This window comes from Malaclemys terrapin, chromosome 15, assembly GCF_027887155.1.
Source record: "Malaclemys terrapin pileata isolate rMalTer1 chromosome 15, rMalTer1.hap1, whole genome shotgun sequence".
Taxonomy (NCBI): domain Eukaryota; kingdom Metazoa; phylum Chordata; order Testudines; family Emydidae; genus Malaclemys; species Malaclemys terrapin.
The window spans coordinates 8,222,503-8,240,513 of record NC_071519.1 but is presented as its reverse complement, the minus strand read 5'-3'; the positions used below and the strand labels follow the sequence as shown (position 1 = coordinate 8,240,513).

At 46.8% G+C, this 18,011-nt stretch overlaps 1 protein-coding gene across 1 annotated transcript in view; it reads left to right on the top strand.

The window, feature by feature from the left end:
- LOC128823054 (oocyte zinc finger protein XlCOF6.1-like) overlaps positions 1 to 18,011 on the top strand; it is a 34,960-nt gene that overhangs the window by 2,173 nt on the left and 14,776 nt on the right. The window contains exons 3-4 of the mRNA XM_054005107.1: positions 45 to 257; positions 16,910 to 16,992. Of these exons, the coding sequence (XP_053861082.1) occupies positions 16,921 to 16,992 (72 nt within the window). The 5' untranslated portion in view covers positions 45 to 257; positions 16,910 to 16,920. The remainder of the gene's footprint in view (positions 1 to 44; positions 258 to 16,909; positions 16,993 to 18,011) is intronic.

The following is an 18,011-nucleotide window of genomic DNA, read 5'->3' as shown; positions in this document are numbered from 1 at the left end:
TCATGCCAGCCCCACAATGCCACCTCTACTCTGTCCTGTTTCAGCATCACCCCAATATGCCAGTGACACACAGACTACCGGAGACCCTCCCCTGCTGCATAACACTGTGGGAACAGAGCAGAGGAGCCGTATCGCACAGTGTCAAATATTTCCTGTTTCCTCAAGTGAAACTGGGAGTTAAGTCTGGCACAAAGCAACAGAGGGTCCTGTGGCACCTTTAAGACTAACAGAAGTATTGGGAGCATAAGCTTTCGTGGGTAAGAACCTCACTTCTTCAGATGCAAGTAATGGAAATTTCCAGAGGCAGGTATAAATCAATATGGAGATAATGAGGTTAGTTCAATCACGGAGGGTGAGGTGCTCTGCTAGCAGTTGAGGTGTGAACACCAAGGGAGGAGAAACTGCTTCTGTAGTTGGATAGCCATTCACAGTCTTTGTTTAATCCTGATCTGATGGTGTCAAATTTGCAAATGAACTGGAGCTCAGCAGTTTCTCTTTGGAGTCTGGTCCTGAAGTTTTTTTGCTGTAAGATGGCTACCTTTACATCTGCTATTGTGCAGCCAGGGAGGTTGAAGTGTTCTCCTACAGGTTTTTGTATATTGCCATTCCTGATATCTGACTTGTGTCCATTTCTCCTCTTGCGTAGTGACTGTCCAGTTTGGCCAATGTACATAGCAGAGGGGCATTGCTGGCATATGATGGCATATATAACATTGGTGGACGTGCAGGTGAATGAGCTGGTGATGTTGTAGCTGATCTGGTTAGGTCCTGTGATGGTGTTGCTGGTGTAGATATGTAGATGCAGAGTTGGCATCAAGGTTTGTGGCATGGGTTGGTTCCTGAGTTAGAGTTGTTATGGTGCGGTGCGTGGTTGCTGGTGAGAATATGCTTAAGGTTGGCGGGTTGTCTGTGGATGAGGACTGGCCTGCCTCCCAAGGTCTGTGAAAGTGAGGGATCATTGTCCAGGATGGGTTGTAGATCACTGATGATGCATTGGAGAGGTTTAAGCTGAGGACTGTAGGGGTATGTCTACACTATGGGATTAATCCGAATTTATATAATTCAAATTTGGAAAACAGGTTGTATAAATTCGATTGTATGCAACCACACTAAGCACATTAATTCGGCGGTGTGCGTCCATGTACCAGGGCTAGTGTCGATTTCCGGAGCGTTGCACTGTGGGTAGCTTTCCCATAGCTATCCCATAGTTCCCGCAGTCTCCTCCGCCCATTGGAATTCTGGGTTGAGATCGCAATGCCTGATGGGGCTAAAAACATTGTTGCGGGTGGTTCTGGGTATATCCTCCCCCCCTCCAGGAAGCAACGGCAAACAACGGCGTTTCGCGCCTTTTTCCTGGGTGAACAGTGCAGACGCCATACCATGGCAAGCATGTAGCCCGCTCAGCTCAAGACAGCAGTCATGAACATTGTAAATACCTCGCGCCTTATCGTGCAGTTTATGCTGAACAAGAACCTGGAAAATCGGGCGGCGAGGAGCAGGCTACGGCAGCGCGGCGAGGACAGTGATGAGGATATGGACATGGAATTCTATCGAATTGTGGTACCCGGTGCTTTGGAGATCATGCTGTTAATGGGGCAGGTTATAGCCGTGGAACGCCAATTCTGGGCCCGGGAAACAAGCACAGACTGGTGGGACCGCATAGTGTTGCAGGTGTGGGACGATTCCCAGTGGCTGCGAACCTTTCAAATGCGTAAGGGCACTTTCTTGGAACTTTGTGACTTGCTTTCCTCTGCCCTGAAGCGCCAGAATACGAAGATGAGAGCAGCCCTCACAGTTGAGAAGCGAGTGGCGATAGCCCTGTGGAAGCTTGCAACACCAGACAGCTACCGGTCAGTCGGGAATCAATTTGGAGTGGGCAAATCTACTGTGGGGGCTGCAGTCATGCAAGTAGCCAAAGCAATCACTGAGGTGCTGCTACGAAAGCTAGTGACTCTGGGAGATGTGCAGGTCATAGTGGATGGCTTTGCTGCAATGGGATTCCCTAACTGTGGTGGGGCGATAGATGGAACCCACATCCCTATCTTGGCACCGGAGCACCAGGGTAGCCAGTACATAAACCGCAAGGGGTACTTTTCAATGGTGCTGCGGATCACAAGGGACGTTTCACCAACATCAACGCGGGCTGGCCGGGAAGGGTTCATGATGCTCGTGTCTTCAGGAACACTATTCTGTTTAAAGGGCTGCAGCAAGGGACTTACTTCCTGGACCAGAAAATAACCGTTGGGGATGTTGAAATGCCAATAGTTATTCTTGGGGACCCAGCCTACCCCTTAATGCCATGGCTCATGAAGCCATACACAGGCAGCCTGGACAGGAGTCAGGAGCTGTTTAACTACAGGCTGAGCAAGTGCAGAATGGTTGTAGAATGTGCATTTGGCCGTTTAAAAGGTCGCTGGAGATCGCTATTGACTCGCTCTGACCTCAGCCAAAGAAATCTCCCCATTGTTATTTCTGCTTGCTGTGTGCTCCACAATCTATGTGAAAGTAAGGGGGAGACCTTTATGTCGGGGTGGGAGGCTGAGGCAAATTGCCTGGCTGCTGAGTGCGCACAGCCAGACACCAGGGCGATTAGAAGAGCACACCAGAAAGCGCTATGCATCAGAGAGGCTTTGAAAACCAGTTTCATGACTAGCCAGGCTACAGTGTGAAATTTCTGTTTGTTTCTCCTTCATGAAAACCCGCCCCCTTTATTGACTCATTCATTCTCTGTAAGGAACCCACCCTCCCCATTCCCCCAGCTTTCTTTCAAAGGAAATAGTCAATATCATTTAAAAATCATGTATTCTTTATTAACTGGTAATAAACGTAGGGAGAGAACCAACAAGATAATCTGGGTGAGGTTTGGGAGGAGGATAGGAGGGAAGTAAAAGGCCACTGAACAAATTCAATGTAATGACAGCCTTTTGGTTGGGCTGTCCACTGGCGTGGAGTGGGAAGGTGCACGTAGCCTACCCCCCTGCGTTCTTACATGTCTGGGTGAGGAGGACATGAAACATGGTGAGGGGGGAGGGAGGTTATACAGGGGCTGTAGCGGCACTCTGTCATCCTGCTGCCGTTCCTGAAGCTCCACCAGACGCCGGAGCATGTCCGTTTGCTCACGCAGCAGCCCCAGTGTTGCAGCCTGCCACCTCTCATCTCGAGCGTCCCTCAGGACCTCGCGTTCACTGGCATCTTTCCTAAATTTAGTTACAGTGTCCTTCCACTCATTCAAATGAGCTCTTTGATTTCGGGTGCATTCCGTTATTTCAGTGAACATGTCGTCTCTTGTCCTCTTTCTACGCTGCCTTATCTGAGATAGCCTTCGTGACGGAGGAGGGAGGCTTGATAAATTTGCAGCTGCTGGAGGGAGGGTTGAGAAAAAGGAGAGAAGTTTTTAAAATGATACATTTTACAGAACAATGCTTATACCCTTTCTTGGTGAAAAACACTATTCACAGTACATAGCATATGTGATTTCAGTACAAGGTCGCAATTTCCATCTTAATATTGAGTGCCTGTGGCTTTGGTGTTAGAGATCACAGACGCAGGTCCGGGCAATAGAATTCAGCTTGCATGCAGCCATGGTAAGCCATTGTCTTTCGGCTTCTGCGCCCTCCTTTCCCACATACCAAGCAAAGTCCATTGACTGCTGCGGTTTTCCTGTTACCTTCAGCAGCAGAAAACAAACTAACCCCCCCCCCCCATCCAATTTTCTGGGATGATCGCTTTATCCCTCCCCCCACCGCGTGGAAGGTATCAGGGAAGATCCCTGCAGAAACCAAACTAACCCCCGTTCTCCCCCCTCCGGCCATGAATTCTCTGGGATGATCGCTGTACCCCTCCCCCCACCGCGTGGCAGGTATCAGGGAAGATCCCTGCTAGCCAAACGCGAAAAGCTCAGGGCCAATTACGGCCCCCCACCTCAGCGCTTGGCTAACTGCAGGGAAGGATTTCTTTTCAGCCACAGGCAAACAGCCCAGTAGGAACGGCCACCTCTGTCCCCTTAATTAAGTTGCCATATTTCAACCAGGTTACCATGAGCGATATCACTCTCCTGAGGATCACACAGCAAGATAAAGAACGGATGTTGCTTGAATGCCAGCAAACACCGGGACCATACACTGCCAGGCTTTGTCAGGCAATGATACCAGATTACTTGCTGCAGGCATGGCGTGGTCAAGTGTCCTACCATGGAGGACGGAATAAGGCTGCACTGCCCAGAAACCTTGTGGCAAGGCTTTTGGAGTACCTCCAGGAGAGCTTCATGGAGATGTCCCTGGAGGATTTCCGCTCCATCCCCAGACACGTTAACAGACTTTTCCAGTAGCTGTACTGGCTGCGAATGCATCCCAAGTCCTCAGGGCAAAGTAATCATTAAAAATGCTTTCTTTTAAAACAAGTTTTATATTTTAAAAGGTAAACTCACCTGAGGTCCCTTCCATGGGGTCATGGTCTTGGATACTGGCTTGGGAGGGTTGGGAGGGTACTTCAGTCAGGCTGAGAAAAAGATCCTGGCTGTTGGGGAGAACGGAGTGCTGGGTGCTCTCTGCAAGCTTGTCCTCCTCCTCTTCCCCATCCGCAGAATCCTCAGGTGTAGCTGATGAGACTATCCCCGACCCGGAATCCACGGTCACAGGTGGGGTAGTGGTGGCAGCCCCCCCTAGAATTGCATGCAGCTCGGCGTAGAAGCGGCATGTCCGTGGCTCTGACCCGGAGCGACCGTTTGCCTCCTTTGTTTTTTGATAGGCTTGTCTGAGCTCCTTGACTTTCACGCGGCACTGATCTGAGTCCCTATTGTGGCCTCTCTCCATCATGCCCTTGCAGATTTTTTCAAAAGTTTTGGCATTTCGTCTTTTAGAACGAAGTTCTGCTAGCACTGAATCCTCTCCCCATATAGCGATCAGATCCAGTACCTCCTGTACGCTCTATGCTGGTGCTCTTTTTCGATTCTCGGACTGCATGGTTACCTGTGCTGATGAGCTCTGCGTGGTCACCTGTGCTCTCCATGCTGGGCAAACAGGAAATGAAATTCAAAAGTTCACGGGACTTTTCCTGTCTACCTGGCCAGTGCATCCGAGTTCAGATTGCTGTCCAGAGCGGTCAGAATGGTGCACTGTGGGATAGCTCCCGGAGGCGAATAGCATCAAATAGTGGCCACATTAACCCTAATTCAAAAGTCGATTTTGGCGCTACTCCCCTCGTCGGGGAGGAGTACAGAAATCGATTTTAAGAGCCCTTTATGTCAAAGTAACTGGCTTCATTGTGCAGATGGGTGCAGGGTTAATTCGATTTAACGCTGCTAATTTCGACCTAAACTCATAGTGTAGACCAGGCCTAACAGGTAATGATCAAGTCTCCTGCCATCCATCTCCACCCTCTATCAAACAGAGGCTAGGGACACCATTCCTTACCCATCCTGGCTAATAGCCATTTATGGACTTAACCTCCATGAATTTATCAATTTCTCTTTTAAACCCTGTTATAGTCCTACCCTTCACAACCTCTTCAAGCAAGGAGATCCACAGGTTGACTGTGCACTGTGTGAAAAAGAACTTCCCTTTATTTGTTTTAAATCTGCTGCCCATTATTTTCATTTGGTGGCCCCTAGTTCTTATATTATGGGAACCAGTAAATAACTTTTCCTTATTCACTTTCTCTACACCACTCATGATTTTATATAGCTCTATCACAAGGGTCGGCAATGTTTGGCACGTGGCTCGCCGGGGTAAGCACCCTAGCGGGCCGGGCCAGTTTATTTACCTGCTGACGTGGCAGGTTCGGCCGATTGCGGCCCCCACTCGCCGCGGTTTGCTGTCCCGGGCCAATGGGGGCATTGAGAAGCGGTGCGGGCGAGGGATGTGCTGGCCGCAGCTTCCCAACACCCCCATTGGCCCGGGACGGCGAACCGTGGCCAGTGGGGACCGCGATCGGCCGAACCTGCCACGTCAGTAGGTAAATAAACTGGCCCGGCCCGCTAGGGTGCTTACCCCAGCGAGCCACGTGCCAAACATTGCTGACCCCTGCTCTATCATATCCCCCCTTAGTCTCCTCTTTCCCAAGCTGAAAAGTCCTAGCCTCTTTAATCTCTCCTCATATGGAACCCATTCCAAACCCCTAATCATTTTAGTTGCCCTTCTCTGAATCTTTTCTAATGCCAGTATCTTTTCTGAGATGAGGAGACCACATCTGTATACGGTATTCAAGATGTGGGTGTACCATGGATTTATATAAGGGCAATAAGATATTCTCTGACTTATTCTCCATCCCTTTTTTAATGATTCCTACCATCCTTTTTGCTTTTTTGACTTCCGCTGCGCACTCCATGGACGTCTTCAGAGATGACTCCAAGATCTCTTTCCTGATTAGTTCTAGCTTAATTAGCCCCCATCATATTGTATGTGTAGTTTGGGTTATTATTTCCAATGTGCACTACTTTACATTTATCCACATTAAATTTCATTTGCCATTTTGTTGCCCAATCATTTAGTTTTGTGAGATCTTTTTGACGTTCCTCACAGTCTGCTTTGGTCTTAACTATCTTGAGTAGTTTAGTGTTGTTTGCAAACTTTGCCACCTCACTGTTTACCCCTTTCTCCAGATTATTTATGAATAAGTTGAATAGGATTGGTCCTAGGACTGACCCTTGGGGAACACAACTAGTTACTCCTCTCCATTCTGAAAATTTACCATTTATTCCTATCCTTTGGTCCCTGTCTTTTAACCAGTTATCAATCCATGAAAGGATCTTCCCTCTTATCGCATTACAACTTAATTTACATAAGAGCCTTTGGTGAGGGACCTTGTCAAAGACTTTCTGGAAATCTAAATACACTATGTCCATTGGATCCCCCTTGTCCACATGTTTGTTGACACCTTCAAAGAACTCTTATAGACAAGTAAGGCATGATTTCCATTTACAGAAACCATGTTGACTTTTGCCCAACCATTTATGTTCTTCTATGTGTCTGACAATTTTATTCTTTACTATTGTTTTAACTAATTTGCCCCATACTGACATTAGACTTACCTGTCTGTAATTGCTGGGAGCACATATAGAGCCCTTTTAAAATATTTACGTTATATTAGCTATCTTCCAGTTATTTGTTACAGAAGCTGATTTCAAGGGCAGGTTACAAACCATAGTTAATAGTTCCCCAATTTCACATTTGAGTTATTTCAGAACATTTGGGTGAATGCCATCTGGTCCCGGTGACTTGTTACTGTTAAGTTTATCAATTAATTCCAAAACCTCCTCTAATGACACTTCAATCTGTGACAATTCCTCAGATTTGTCACCTACACAGAACGGCTCAGGTTTGGGAATCTCCCTAACATCCTCAGCCATGAAGACTGAAGCAAAGAATTAATTTAGTGTCTCCGCAATGACTTTATCGTCTTTAAGGGCTCCTTTTTTTATCTCGATCGTCCAGGAGCCCCACTGATGTATTTAACAAAACATTTTGTTATTACCTTTTGAGTTTTTGGTTAGTTGTTTTTCAAACTTCTTTTTGGCTTTTCTTATTACATTTTTACACTTTATTTGGCAGTGTTTATGCTCCTTTCTACTTCACTAGGATTTGACTTCCACTTTTTAAAAGATGCCTTTTTATCTCTCACTGCTTCTTTTACATGGCTGTCAAGTCACAGTGGCTCTTTGTTATTCCTTTTAGTGTGTTTTTTAATTTGGGGTATAGGTTTAAGTTGGGCCTCTATTATGGGGTCTTTGAAAAGTGTCCATGCAGCTTGCAGAGATTTCACTCTAGTCACTGTACTTTTTAATTTCTGTTTAACTAACCTCATTTTTGCATAGTTCCCCTTTCTGAAATTAAATGCCACAGTGTTGGGCTGCTGAGGTGTTCTTCCCACCACAGGAATGTTAAATGTTATATATTATGGTCACTATTTCCAAGTGGTCCTGTTATAGTTACCTCTTGGACCGGATCCTGCGCTCCACTCAGGACTAAACAGAGAATTGCCTCTCCCCTTGTGGGTTACTGTACCAGCTGCTCCAAGAGAGGGATTTTTAATTGGTTCTAAAAGAAATTACGTCACCCATCTTGTTTCTCCAAGAGATCTCAAAGTGGCAGGAGACATAAACAGGAAGACAGGGCTCAGGACTCTAAACCAACCATTTTGAAGCCGCTAGAAGAAACTACATTTCCCATCTGCCCATGGGTGTGTTTGTGTCCTATATGAGGGACCATCCCATTCCTCTCACAGTAGCAAGGGGAGACTGCAGCCAGCCCCAGATGGTCCTTTCCCAGCCTGGGATATGTGTTGTGAGGAAATTTGTGTGGGGTGAGTGCACAGGCTGGGTCCCCAGACAGCTAGATCCATCTTCAGACTGGAAAGCCCAGGCAACTCCAGCACAGCATGGGGACTGTGGGCAGGGGTAGCAGTTCTGGAGCTGGGCCTCTGCCCCCTATAGGTCCATTGGCAGATGGCTCTGGCAGCATCAAGTGGGTCCATCACTGCAGGGGAAGGTTGGGGTAGTGTCTGAGGTTGGGGTGAGGATTGTGTGTGTGGGGTCGATGCCCAAGAATGGGGGATGGAATTCACCTCCCCCCCCCCTCTGCAGAGCCCAGCAACTAGGGATTTATCCAGTGAAGTGAATTTCACTCTGGGTGACTTTGAGCCAGCCATGGGAAGATCCTTGTGCCTTCGGTTCCACACTGGCCAAAGGAGTTTACTAGTACTCCCTCCCGAGACTCCCAGGGGCAGCCAGGGATAATTAGTGGGTTATGGGAATTAGAAAATGAAAATTCATTAAGAACGATGATATTTGTGTGTTTATTATTAAATCCCCAGACACCCACCAATCCCCGTCCTTCTTCTGATGAGCTATAAATATCGAAGGGACTCAGCTACTGATCCTGCAGTGAGTTCCTGCCCCTCCCGCCTCTCTCTAGCAGCACTTTTAAGAACAGGCCAGGGAAACATGGAAATACTTTGAACCAAATTCCGGAAGCTGCTGAGCATGCACAAGTTAAAAGGTTCCATCTCTTCAAGGACCTGGCCCCTAGTGCAAAATTATAGACAGATTCCCAGAAATCTGAAACGGCCACTTCATAACGGATAGAATGTTATTTATCTATTGACTTCTGGGAATTACCAATAAAAGAAACAACCCAGTGAAGGCGATTCCCTGACAGAAAGATCTCATCTGTCTTAACAAATTGGTATAATCTAATCTAGAACTTTATACACTAAAATGCCTTATTCGTAGCCCCATGGCGATTGGCTGGTGTCACTACAGGGCAGAATTAAGGTTGGGTGCCTTAGCTGTGAACTTCCATCTCCTAGCATACTGTGATTGCTGTTAAGTGGGTTTGGCAAAATTCATTTTGTCTATTTCTTTTTTTTTATTTCAATAGATATCAATATTTATTTTAAGCTCTTTTCTCAATGTTTACAATTTCAATGTTCAGAGCTGTGGGAAGTTATCGGGCTTGTCAGACAACAATTATTCAATTACAGTAAATGTTGAGATTCCCAAAGCCAAATTTTTTTAACTGTTCAAACAGAAATTGTCAATGTCACACACAAAATAAACAGTGTAAATATCCTTAAATCAAACTCGGCTTTCTCCAGAAACATTTCTGTATATTACCTATATAAATATTTTTTCATCTCTGTGTGTGTGTACAGTGAAATCAACATTACAGCAATTTATTAAAAACAATCCAATCCTTGAAAGCTGGAGTAATAGAAATGGGATGAAAATTAATAGTCCAAAATTATGCATTTAGGGACTAATGACAAGAATTTTTGCAATAACCTGGGTACTTATCAGTTGGAAGTGACAGAGGAGGAAAAAGACCTAGGTGTATTGGTTGATCACGGGATAATTATGAGCTGCCAATGTGATGCGGCCATGAAATAGGTTAATGCAGTCTTAGAATGCATGAGGCAAGGTATTTCCAGTAGACACAGGGAAGGGTTAGTACTGTAATACAAAGCACTGATGAGACCTCATCTGAAATACTGTGGGCCATTCTGGTCTCCCATGTTTAAGAAGGATGAATTCAAACTGGAACAGGAGCAGAGAAGGGCTACTAGGATGATCCGAGGTATGGAAAATCTGCCATATTAGAGGAGACTCAAAGAGCTTGGCTTGTTTAGCCTAACCAAAAGAAGGCTGAGGGGAGATATGATCGCTCTCTATAAATACATCAGAAGGGTAAATACCAGGGAAGGAGAGGAGTTATTTAGGTTAAGCACCAATCTTGGCACTAGAACAAATGGATATTGGCCATCAACAAGTTCTGGATTGACGTTAGGCGAAGGTTTCTAACTATCAGAGTGAAGTTTTGGAACAGCCTCCCAAGGGAAGTAGTGGGGACAAAAAAACTAATTGGCTTCAAGACTGAGCTCGATACCTTCATGGAGGAGATGGTATGATGGGACTGCCTACAGTGGCATGTAGCCCATCTGCAACTGCTAGCAGCATATATCTCCAAAGGCTGGTGATGGGACACTAGATGGGGAGGGCTCTGAGTTACTACAGAGAATTCTTTCCCAGGTGTCTGGCTGTTGGGTCTTGCCCACGTGCTCAGGGTCTAATTGATTGCCATATTTGGAGATAACCAGGTTAGTTCAATCAGGGAGGGTGAGATGCTCTGCTAGCAGTTAAGGTGTGAACACCAAGGGAGGAGAAACTGCTTCTGTAGTTGGATAGCCATTCACGGTGTTTGTTTAATCCTGATCTGATGGTATCAAATTTGCAAATGAACTGGAGCTCAGCAGCTTCTCTTTGGAGTCTGGTCCTGAAGTTTTTTTGCTGTAAGATGGCTACCTTTACATCTGCTATTGTGTGGCCAGGGAGGTTGAAGTGTTCTCCTACAGGTTTTTCCAGGTCAGCCATAAAAATGTTGGCATATTGTGGGGCCATGCGGGTGTCCATGGCGGTGCCACTGGTCTGGAGGTATATATTGTCACCAAATTTGAAATAACTGTGCGTGAGGATAAAGTCACAGAGCTCAGCAGCAAGCTGTGCTGTGTCATCATCAGGGATACTGTTCCTGACAGCTTGTATTCCATCTGTGTGTGGGATGTTTGTGTAGAGAGCCTCCAACATTTTTATGGCAGTTCAAATCAACAGAGCCAGACGTGTACCCAGAAGCCTCCTGCTACAAGACAGGCCCAAAAAAGAAATCAACAGAACTCCCCTGGTCATCATCTAGACCTGGTCTACACTATGACTTTAAATCGGATTTAGCAGCGTTAATTCGAATTAACCCTTCACCCGTCCACACAACGACGCAATTTAATTCGAAATAAAGGGCTCATTAAATCGATTTCTGTACTTCACCCCAACGAGTGGAATAGCGCCAAAATCGATTTTAGTATTTCGAATTAGGGTTAGTGTGGCCGCAATGCGATGGTATTGGCCTCCGGGAGCTATCCCACAGTGCACCATTCTGACCGCTCTGGACAGCAATCTGAACTCGGATGCACTGGCCAGGTAGGCAGGAAAAGCCCCGGGAACATTTGAATTTCATTTCCTGTTTGCCCAGTGTGGAGAGCACAGGTGACCACAGATTGCTCATCAGCACAGGTAACCATGCAGTCCGAGAATCAAAAAAGAGCACCAGCATGGACTATACGGGAGGTACTGGATCTGATCGCTATATGGGGAGAGGATTCTGTGCTAGCAGAACTACGTTCCAAAAGACGAAATGCCAAAACATTTGAAAAAATCTGCAAGGGCATGATGGAGAGAGGCCACAATAGGGACTCATATCAGTGCCGTGTGAAAGTTAAGGAGCTCAGACAAGCCTACCAGAAAACCAAAGAAGCAAATGGAAGGTCGGGGGCAGAGCCGCAGACATGCCGCTTTTACACTGAGCTGCATGCAATTCTAGGGGGGCCCGCCACCACTACACCACTTCTGACTGTGGATTCCGAGGAGGGGGTAATCTCAGCCATGGATCTTTCTCTCAACCTGACTGAAGTACCCTCCCAACCCTCCCAAGGCTTTATCCCAGACAATGAGGCCATAGAAGGGACCTCTGGTGAGTGTACCTTTGTAAATATAAAACATGGTTTAAATGCAAGCATGTTTTAATGATTAATTTGCCCTGAGGACTTGGGATGCATTCGCGGCCAGTACAGCTACTGGAAAAGTCTGTTAACGTGTCTGGGCATGGCCGGAAATCCTCCAGGGACATCTCCCTGAAGCTCTCCTGGAGGTACTCCAAAAACCTTTGCAGAAGGTTTCTGGGCAGTGCAGCCTTATTCCGGTCCTCCATGGTAGGACAGTTTACCACGCCATGCTAGTAGCAAGTAATCTGGTATCGTTGCACGACAAAGCCTGGCAGCATATGGTCCCGGTGTTTGCTGGCATTCCAGCAACATCCGTTCTTTAAATCGCTGTGTTATCCTCAGGAAAGTGATATCGTTCATGGTAACCTAGTAGAAATATGGGAATTTAATTAAGGGGACAGAGGTGGCCATTCCTACTGGGCTGTTTGCCTGTGGCTGAAAAGAAATCCTTCCCTGTAGTTAGCCAAGTTGGCGGGGGAGGGTGGATCATTGGCGCCGAGCTTTTTGCATTTGGCTAGCAGGATCTTCCCTGTTACCAGCCACTCGGTGGGGGGAGGGGTAAAGCGATCATCCCAGAGAATTGGATGCGGGGGTTTAGTTTGGTTTCTAATGCTGCACGTTAACAGGAAAACCGCAGCACTCTTTTAGGAAGGCTGCAGAAGCCAAAAGACAATGGCTTACCATGGCCGCATGCAAGCTGAATTCTGTTGCCTGGACCTGCGTCTGTGATCTCTAACATCAAAGCCGCAGACACTCAATATTAAGATGGAAAATGCGACCTTGTACTGAAATTAATGTGCTATGTAATGTGAATAGTGTTGTTCACCGTGAAAGAGTATAAGCACTGTTCTATAAAATGCTTTTTAAATACTTCTCTCCCTTTTTTCCCTTCCTCCCACAGCTGCAAATTTTTCAAGCCTCCCTCCTCCGTCCCGAAGGCTATCTCAGATAAGGCGGCGGAAAAAAAGGACGCGAGATGAAATGTTCTCTGAAATCATGGAATCGACCCGCAATGAAAGAGCTCATCTGAATGAGTGGAAGGACATGATATCAAAGTACAGGAAAGATGCCAGTGACCGTGAGGCCATGAGGGACGCTCGAGATGAGAGGTGGCAGGCTGCAATGCTTGGGCTGCTGCGTGATCAAATGGACATGCTCCAGCGTCTGGTGGAGCTTCATCAACGGCAGCAGGATCACAGACTGCCGCTGCAGCTGCTGTATAACCTCCCTCCCCTCTCACATGTTCCATAGCCTACTCACCCAGATGTGTAAGAACACGGGGAAGGAGGCTCCATGCAGCTGCCCACTCCACCCCAGTGGACAGCCCAAGCAAAAGCTGTCATTATTTTGAACTTTTTTAATGGCCTTTTCTTTCCCTCCTATCCTCCTCCCAGACCCCACCCGGGCTATCTTGTCAGTTCTCTTCCTCTGTTTATAAACAATTAATAAAGCATACACGATTTTTAAATGATAGTGACTTTATTTCCTTTGAAAGCAAGCTATGATCGAAGGGGGGAGGGTGATTTGCTTACAGGGAATGAGTCAATCAAGGGGGTGGGTTTTCATCAAGGAGAAACAAACAGAACTTTCACACCATAACCTGGCCAGTCATGAAACTGGTTTTCAAAGCTTCTCTGATGTGCAGCGCTTCCTGGTGTGCTCTTCTAATCGCCCTGGTGTCTGGCTGCATGTAATCAGTGGCTAGGCGATTTGCCTCAGCCTCCCACCCCGCCATAAAGATCTCCACCTTACTCTCACAGAGATTGTGGAGCACACAGCAAGCAGCAATAACAATGGGAATATTGTTTTGGCTGAGGTCTGAGAGAGTCAGTAACGTGCGCCAGCGACCCTTTAAACATACAAATGCACATTCTACCACCATTCTGCACTTGCTCAGCCTATAGTTGAACAGGTCCTGACTACTGTCCAGGTTGCCTGTGTATGGCTTCCTGAGCCATGGCATTAAAGGGGTAGGCTGGGTTCCCAAGGATAACTATTGGCATTTCAACATCCCCCAACGGTTATTTTCTGGTCCGGGAAGAAAGTCCCTTCCTCCAGCTTTTGAAACAGACCTAAGTTCCTGAAGACGCGAGCATCATGTATCTTTCCCGGCCATCCCACATTGATGTTAGTGAAACGTCCCTTGTGATCCACCAGGGCTTGCAGCAGCATCGAGAAGTACCCTTTTCAGTTTATGTACTCGGTGGCTTGGTGCGCCGGTGCCAAGGTAGGGATATGGGTTCCGTCTATCGCCCCACCACAGTTAGGGAATCCCATTCCACCAAAGCCATCCACTGTGACCTGCACATTTCCTAGAGTCACTACCCTTGATATCAGCAGGTCTTTGATTGTGTTGGCTACTTGGATCACAGCAGCCCCCACCGTAGATTTGCCCACTCCAAATTGATTCCCGACTGACCGGTAGCTGTCTGGCGTTGCAAGCTTCCACAGGGCTATCGCCACTCGCTTCTCAACTGTGAGGGTTGCTCTCATCCTGGTATTCTGGTGCTTCAGGGCAGGGGAAAGCAAGTCAGAAAGTTCCATGAAAGTGCCCTTACGCATGCGAAAGTTTCACAGCCATTGGGAATCGTCCCACACCTGCAACACGATGCGGTCCCACCAGTCTGTGCTTGTTTCCCGGGCCCAGAATCGGCATTCGATGGCATGAACGTGCCCCAGTAACACCATGATTTGCACATTGCTGGGCCCGTACTTTGAGAGGTCTATGTCCATGTCAATTTCTTCATCACTCTCATCTCCGCTCTGCAATCGCCTATTCACCTGGTTTTGCTTTGGAATGTTCTGGCTCTGCATATACTCCAGGACAATGCGCGTGGTGTTCATAGTGCTCATAATTGCCGCGCTGATCTGAGCGGGCTCCATGATCCCAGTGCTATGGCGTCTGGGCTGAAAAAAGGAGCGAAACTATTGTCTGACAGAGGGAGGGGGGGCGAGTGATGACATGGCTTACAGGGAATTAAAATCAACAAAGGTGGCTGTGCATCAGGGAGAAACACAAACAACTGTCACACAGAATGGTCCCCCCAAAGATTGAACTCAAAACCCTGGGTTTAACAGGCCGTTGATTTCATGGAGGGAAGGGGACGCAAATGAATACAGAACAAATCTGGTCCATCTATCTTTTACATCGTAGGCTGGCATCAGACGGTGCAGCATGACTGATAGCCATCGGCATCTTCTGGGTGCTTAGCAGAAGATGCTGTATTACGATTGCTAGCCATCATTGTAAAGACGGTGCAACAGGACTGCCGGCAGGACTGAGTCTCCAGAAGACAAAACATGTCTGCCCAGCTGCCTCTAACCGAACTCACTGAGGAGTACGACAATGATGGATACCAATCGTAATACACCATCTGCTGCCAAAAGGCAAGGAGCTGCTGCTGTATAGCAATGCAGTCCCACATCTGCCGGCACCCAGATGACATATGGTGATTGTGAGCTGAGCTGAGCTGGCTCCATGCTTGCCGTGGTATGTTGCCTGCACAGGTAATCCAGGAAAAAAGGCGCAAAATGATTGTCTGCCATTGCTCTCATGGGGGGGGGGGGGAGGCCTGATGACATGTACCCAGAACCCCCTGCTACACTGTTTTTGCCTCATTAGGCATTGGGATCTCAACCCAGAATTCCAATGGGCGGCGGAGACTGCGGGAACTGTGGGATAGCTACCCACAGTGCAACGCTCCAGAAGTTGACGCTAGCCTTGGTACTGTGGACGCGGTCTGCCGACTTAATGCAGTTAGAGCATTTTATGTGGGGACACACACAATTGACTGTATAAAAATGATTTTTATAAAACCGGCTTCCATTAATTCAACCTAATTTCATAGTGTAGACATACCCTCAGTATTATCCAGACCATCCCTGACAGGTGTTTGTCCAGCCTGCTCTTAAAAATCCCCAATGATGGAGATTCCACAGTCTCCCGTAGGCAATTTATTCCTGTGCTTAAACACTCTGACAATTAGGATGTTTTTCCTAATGCTCAAGGGCAACCAAATGCCCTTGCTGCAATTTAAGCCCATTGCTTCTTGTCTTTTATGTATTTGAAATCTGTGATCATGTCTCATCTCAGTCTTCTCTTCTCCAGACTAAACAAACCCATTTTTTTTCAATCTTCCCTCATAGGTCATGTTTTCTAGACCTTTAATCATTTTTGTTGCTCTTCTCTGGACTTTGTCCAATTTGTCCGCATCTTTCCTGAAACGTGGCACCCAGAACTGGACACGGTACTCCAGTTCAGGTGTAACCAGCGAGGAGAAGAGCGGAAGAATTACTTCTTTTGTCTTGCTTACAATACTCCCCGTAATACATCCCAGAATATTTGCTTGTTTTTGCAACAGTGTTACACTGTTGACTTATATTTAGCTTGTGATCCACTATGACCCCCAGATCCTTTGCCGAAGTACTCCTTCCAGGCAGTCATTTCCCATTTTGTATGTCTGCAACTGATTGTTCCTTCTAAAGTGGAGTACTTCGCATTTGGTCCTTATTGAATTTCATCCTATTTACTTCAGACCATTTCTCTAGTTTGTCCAGATCATTTTGAATTTTAATCCTATCCTCCAAAGCACTTGCAACCCTTCCCAGCTTGGTATCATCCGTAAACTTGATAAGTGTAACAGAGAGACTGTTACTGGGAGAGTTTCACCATGTCTCAGAGGGTACACCTTGGTGGGAGGGAGCTAGGCCTGTACTGGAATACGGTCACTCTGTACTTCACAGTGTAGCAGAACCTAGAATGTCCATTACCAGGGAAAAATCTTGGTGGTGGGGGGGAATCAGCTTGTGGAATGGACAAAAACCCCATCTGAATGCTCTCACATTGCCCTTCTCTCTCTGGCAGGCTACAGAGTAATGTCCACGTTTCTCTCCACATCATCCCATCCTCCCACGGGGAAGGAAATGGCTGCAATGGAGCTGGCTCAGGTAAGGGATTATCAGGGAGGTGGTGGTGGGTTGTGCTTGGATGGAGAGGAGCAATAAATGCAAAGGAGGGTGGGAGATACTAGAGGTGGTAGGAGGCAGAAAATATCTAGGGTGGAGAAAGGGAGGGGACAGGATGTGACAAACCTGCTGAGATTTGTGTAATCTAGGGTGTGATGGGTTGTCACCCCTGAGGTGCATTGTGAGGGGCTTCTGGGAACTGCTGTGCCGTCTAAACATCAAGCTGGGCTGGCCCTTCTCACACTGCTTTGCTGGAGATTCAGCCAGCCTCTACAGGCCCTGTTATCACCCAAAACGACAGCAGGTGGCACCATACACCCAACTAAGCTATCTGAGTGCTTTACCTAAGCCACTCAAGGACAGAGAGAAGATGACAGCCAATTTCCCAGCTCCCCAACCTTGCACACCTGCTGTAGTATGAATCCAGAATTATACCATCTTATAGTGCACACTGATACGTATAATGTAAGCTCATTAATATAGTTCGCCTTCCCCTCAATATGGGAAAGATATCCATAACAAGCTTGTGCTAACCAAGCTGAGATTTTCCCCAGACACTTCACCCAAAATATACTGGTTAAAATAAAACATGAAACAAGTTTATTAACTACAGAAAGATAGATTTTAAGTGATTATAAGTGATAGCAAACAGATCAACTAAGCCTTAAATACTAGCTGGATAGAATTTGAATTAGCAATTTCTCACTGTGATTGATGATACAAGCAGTCCACCAAGTTTCCATACACAAGCCAGAAATCCCTTTACCCTGGGACCAGCATTTCCCCCAGTTTAGTCTTTGTTCCTCAGTTGTTTCCAGGAGTTCTCTTGTGTGGGGAATGAAGCCAAGATATGATGTCACACCCCACCTTATGGAGCTTTTCCATATGGCAAGAACCCTTTGTTCCAAAGTCAGTTCTCAGTCCAGTTTGTGGGAAAATACAGGTACCAAAATGGAGTTCAGTGTCATGTGGTCTGGTCACATGCCCTAGCATGCCCTGCT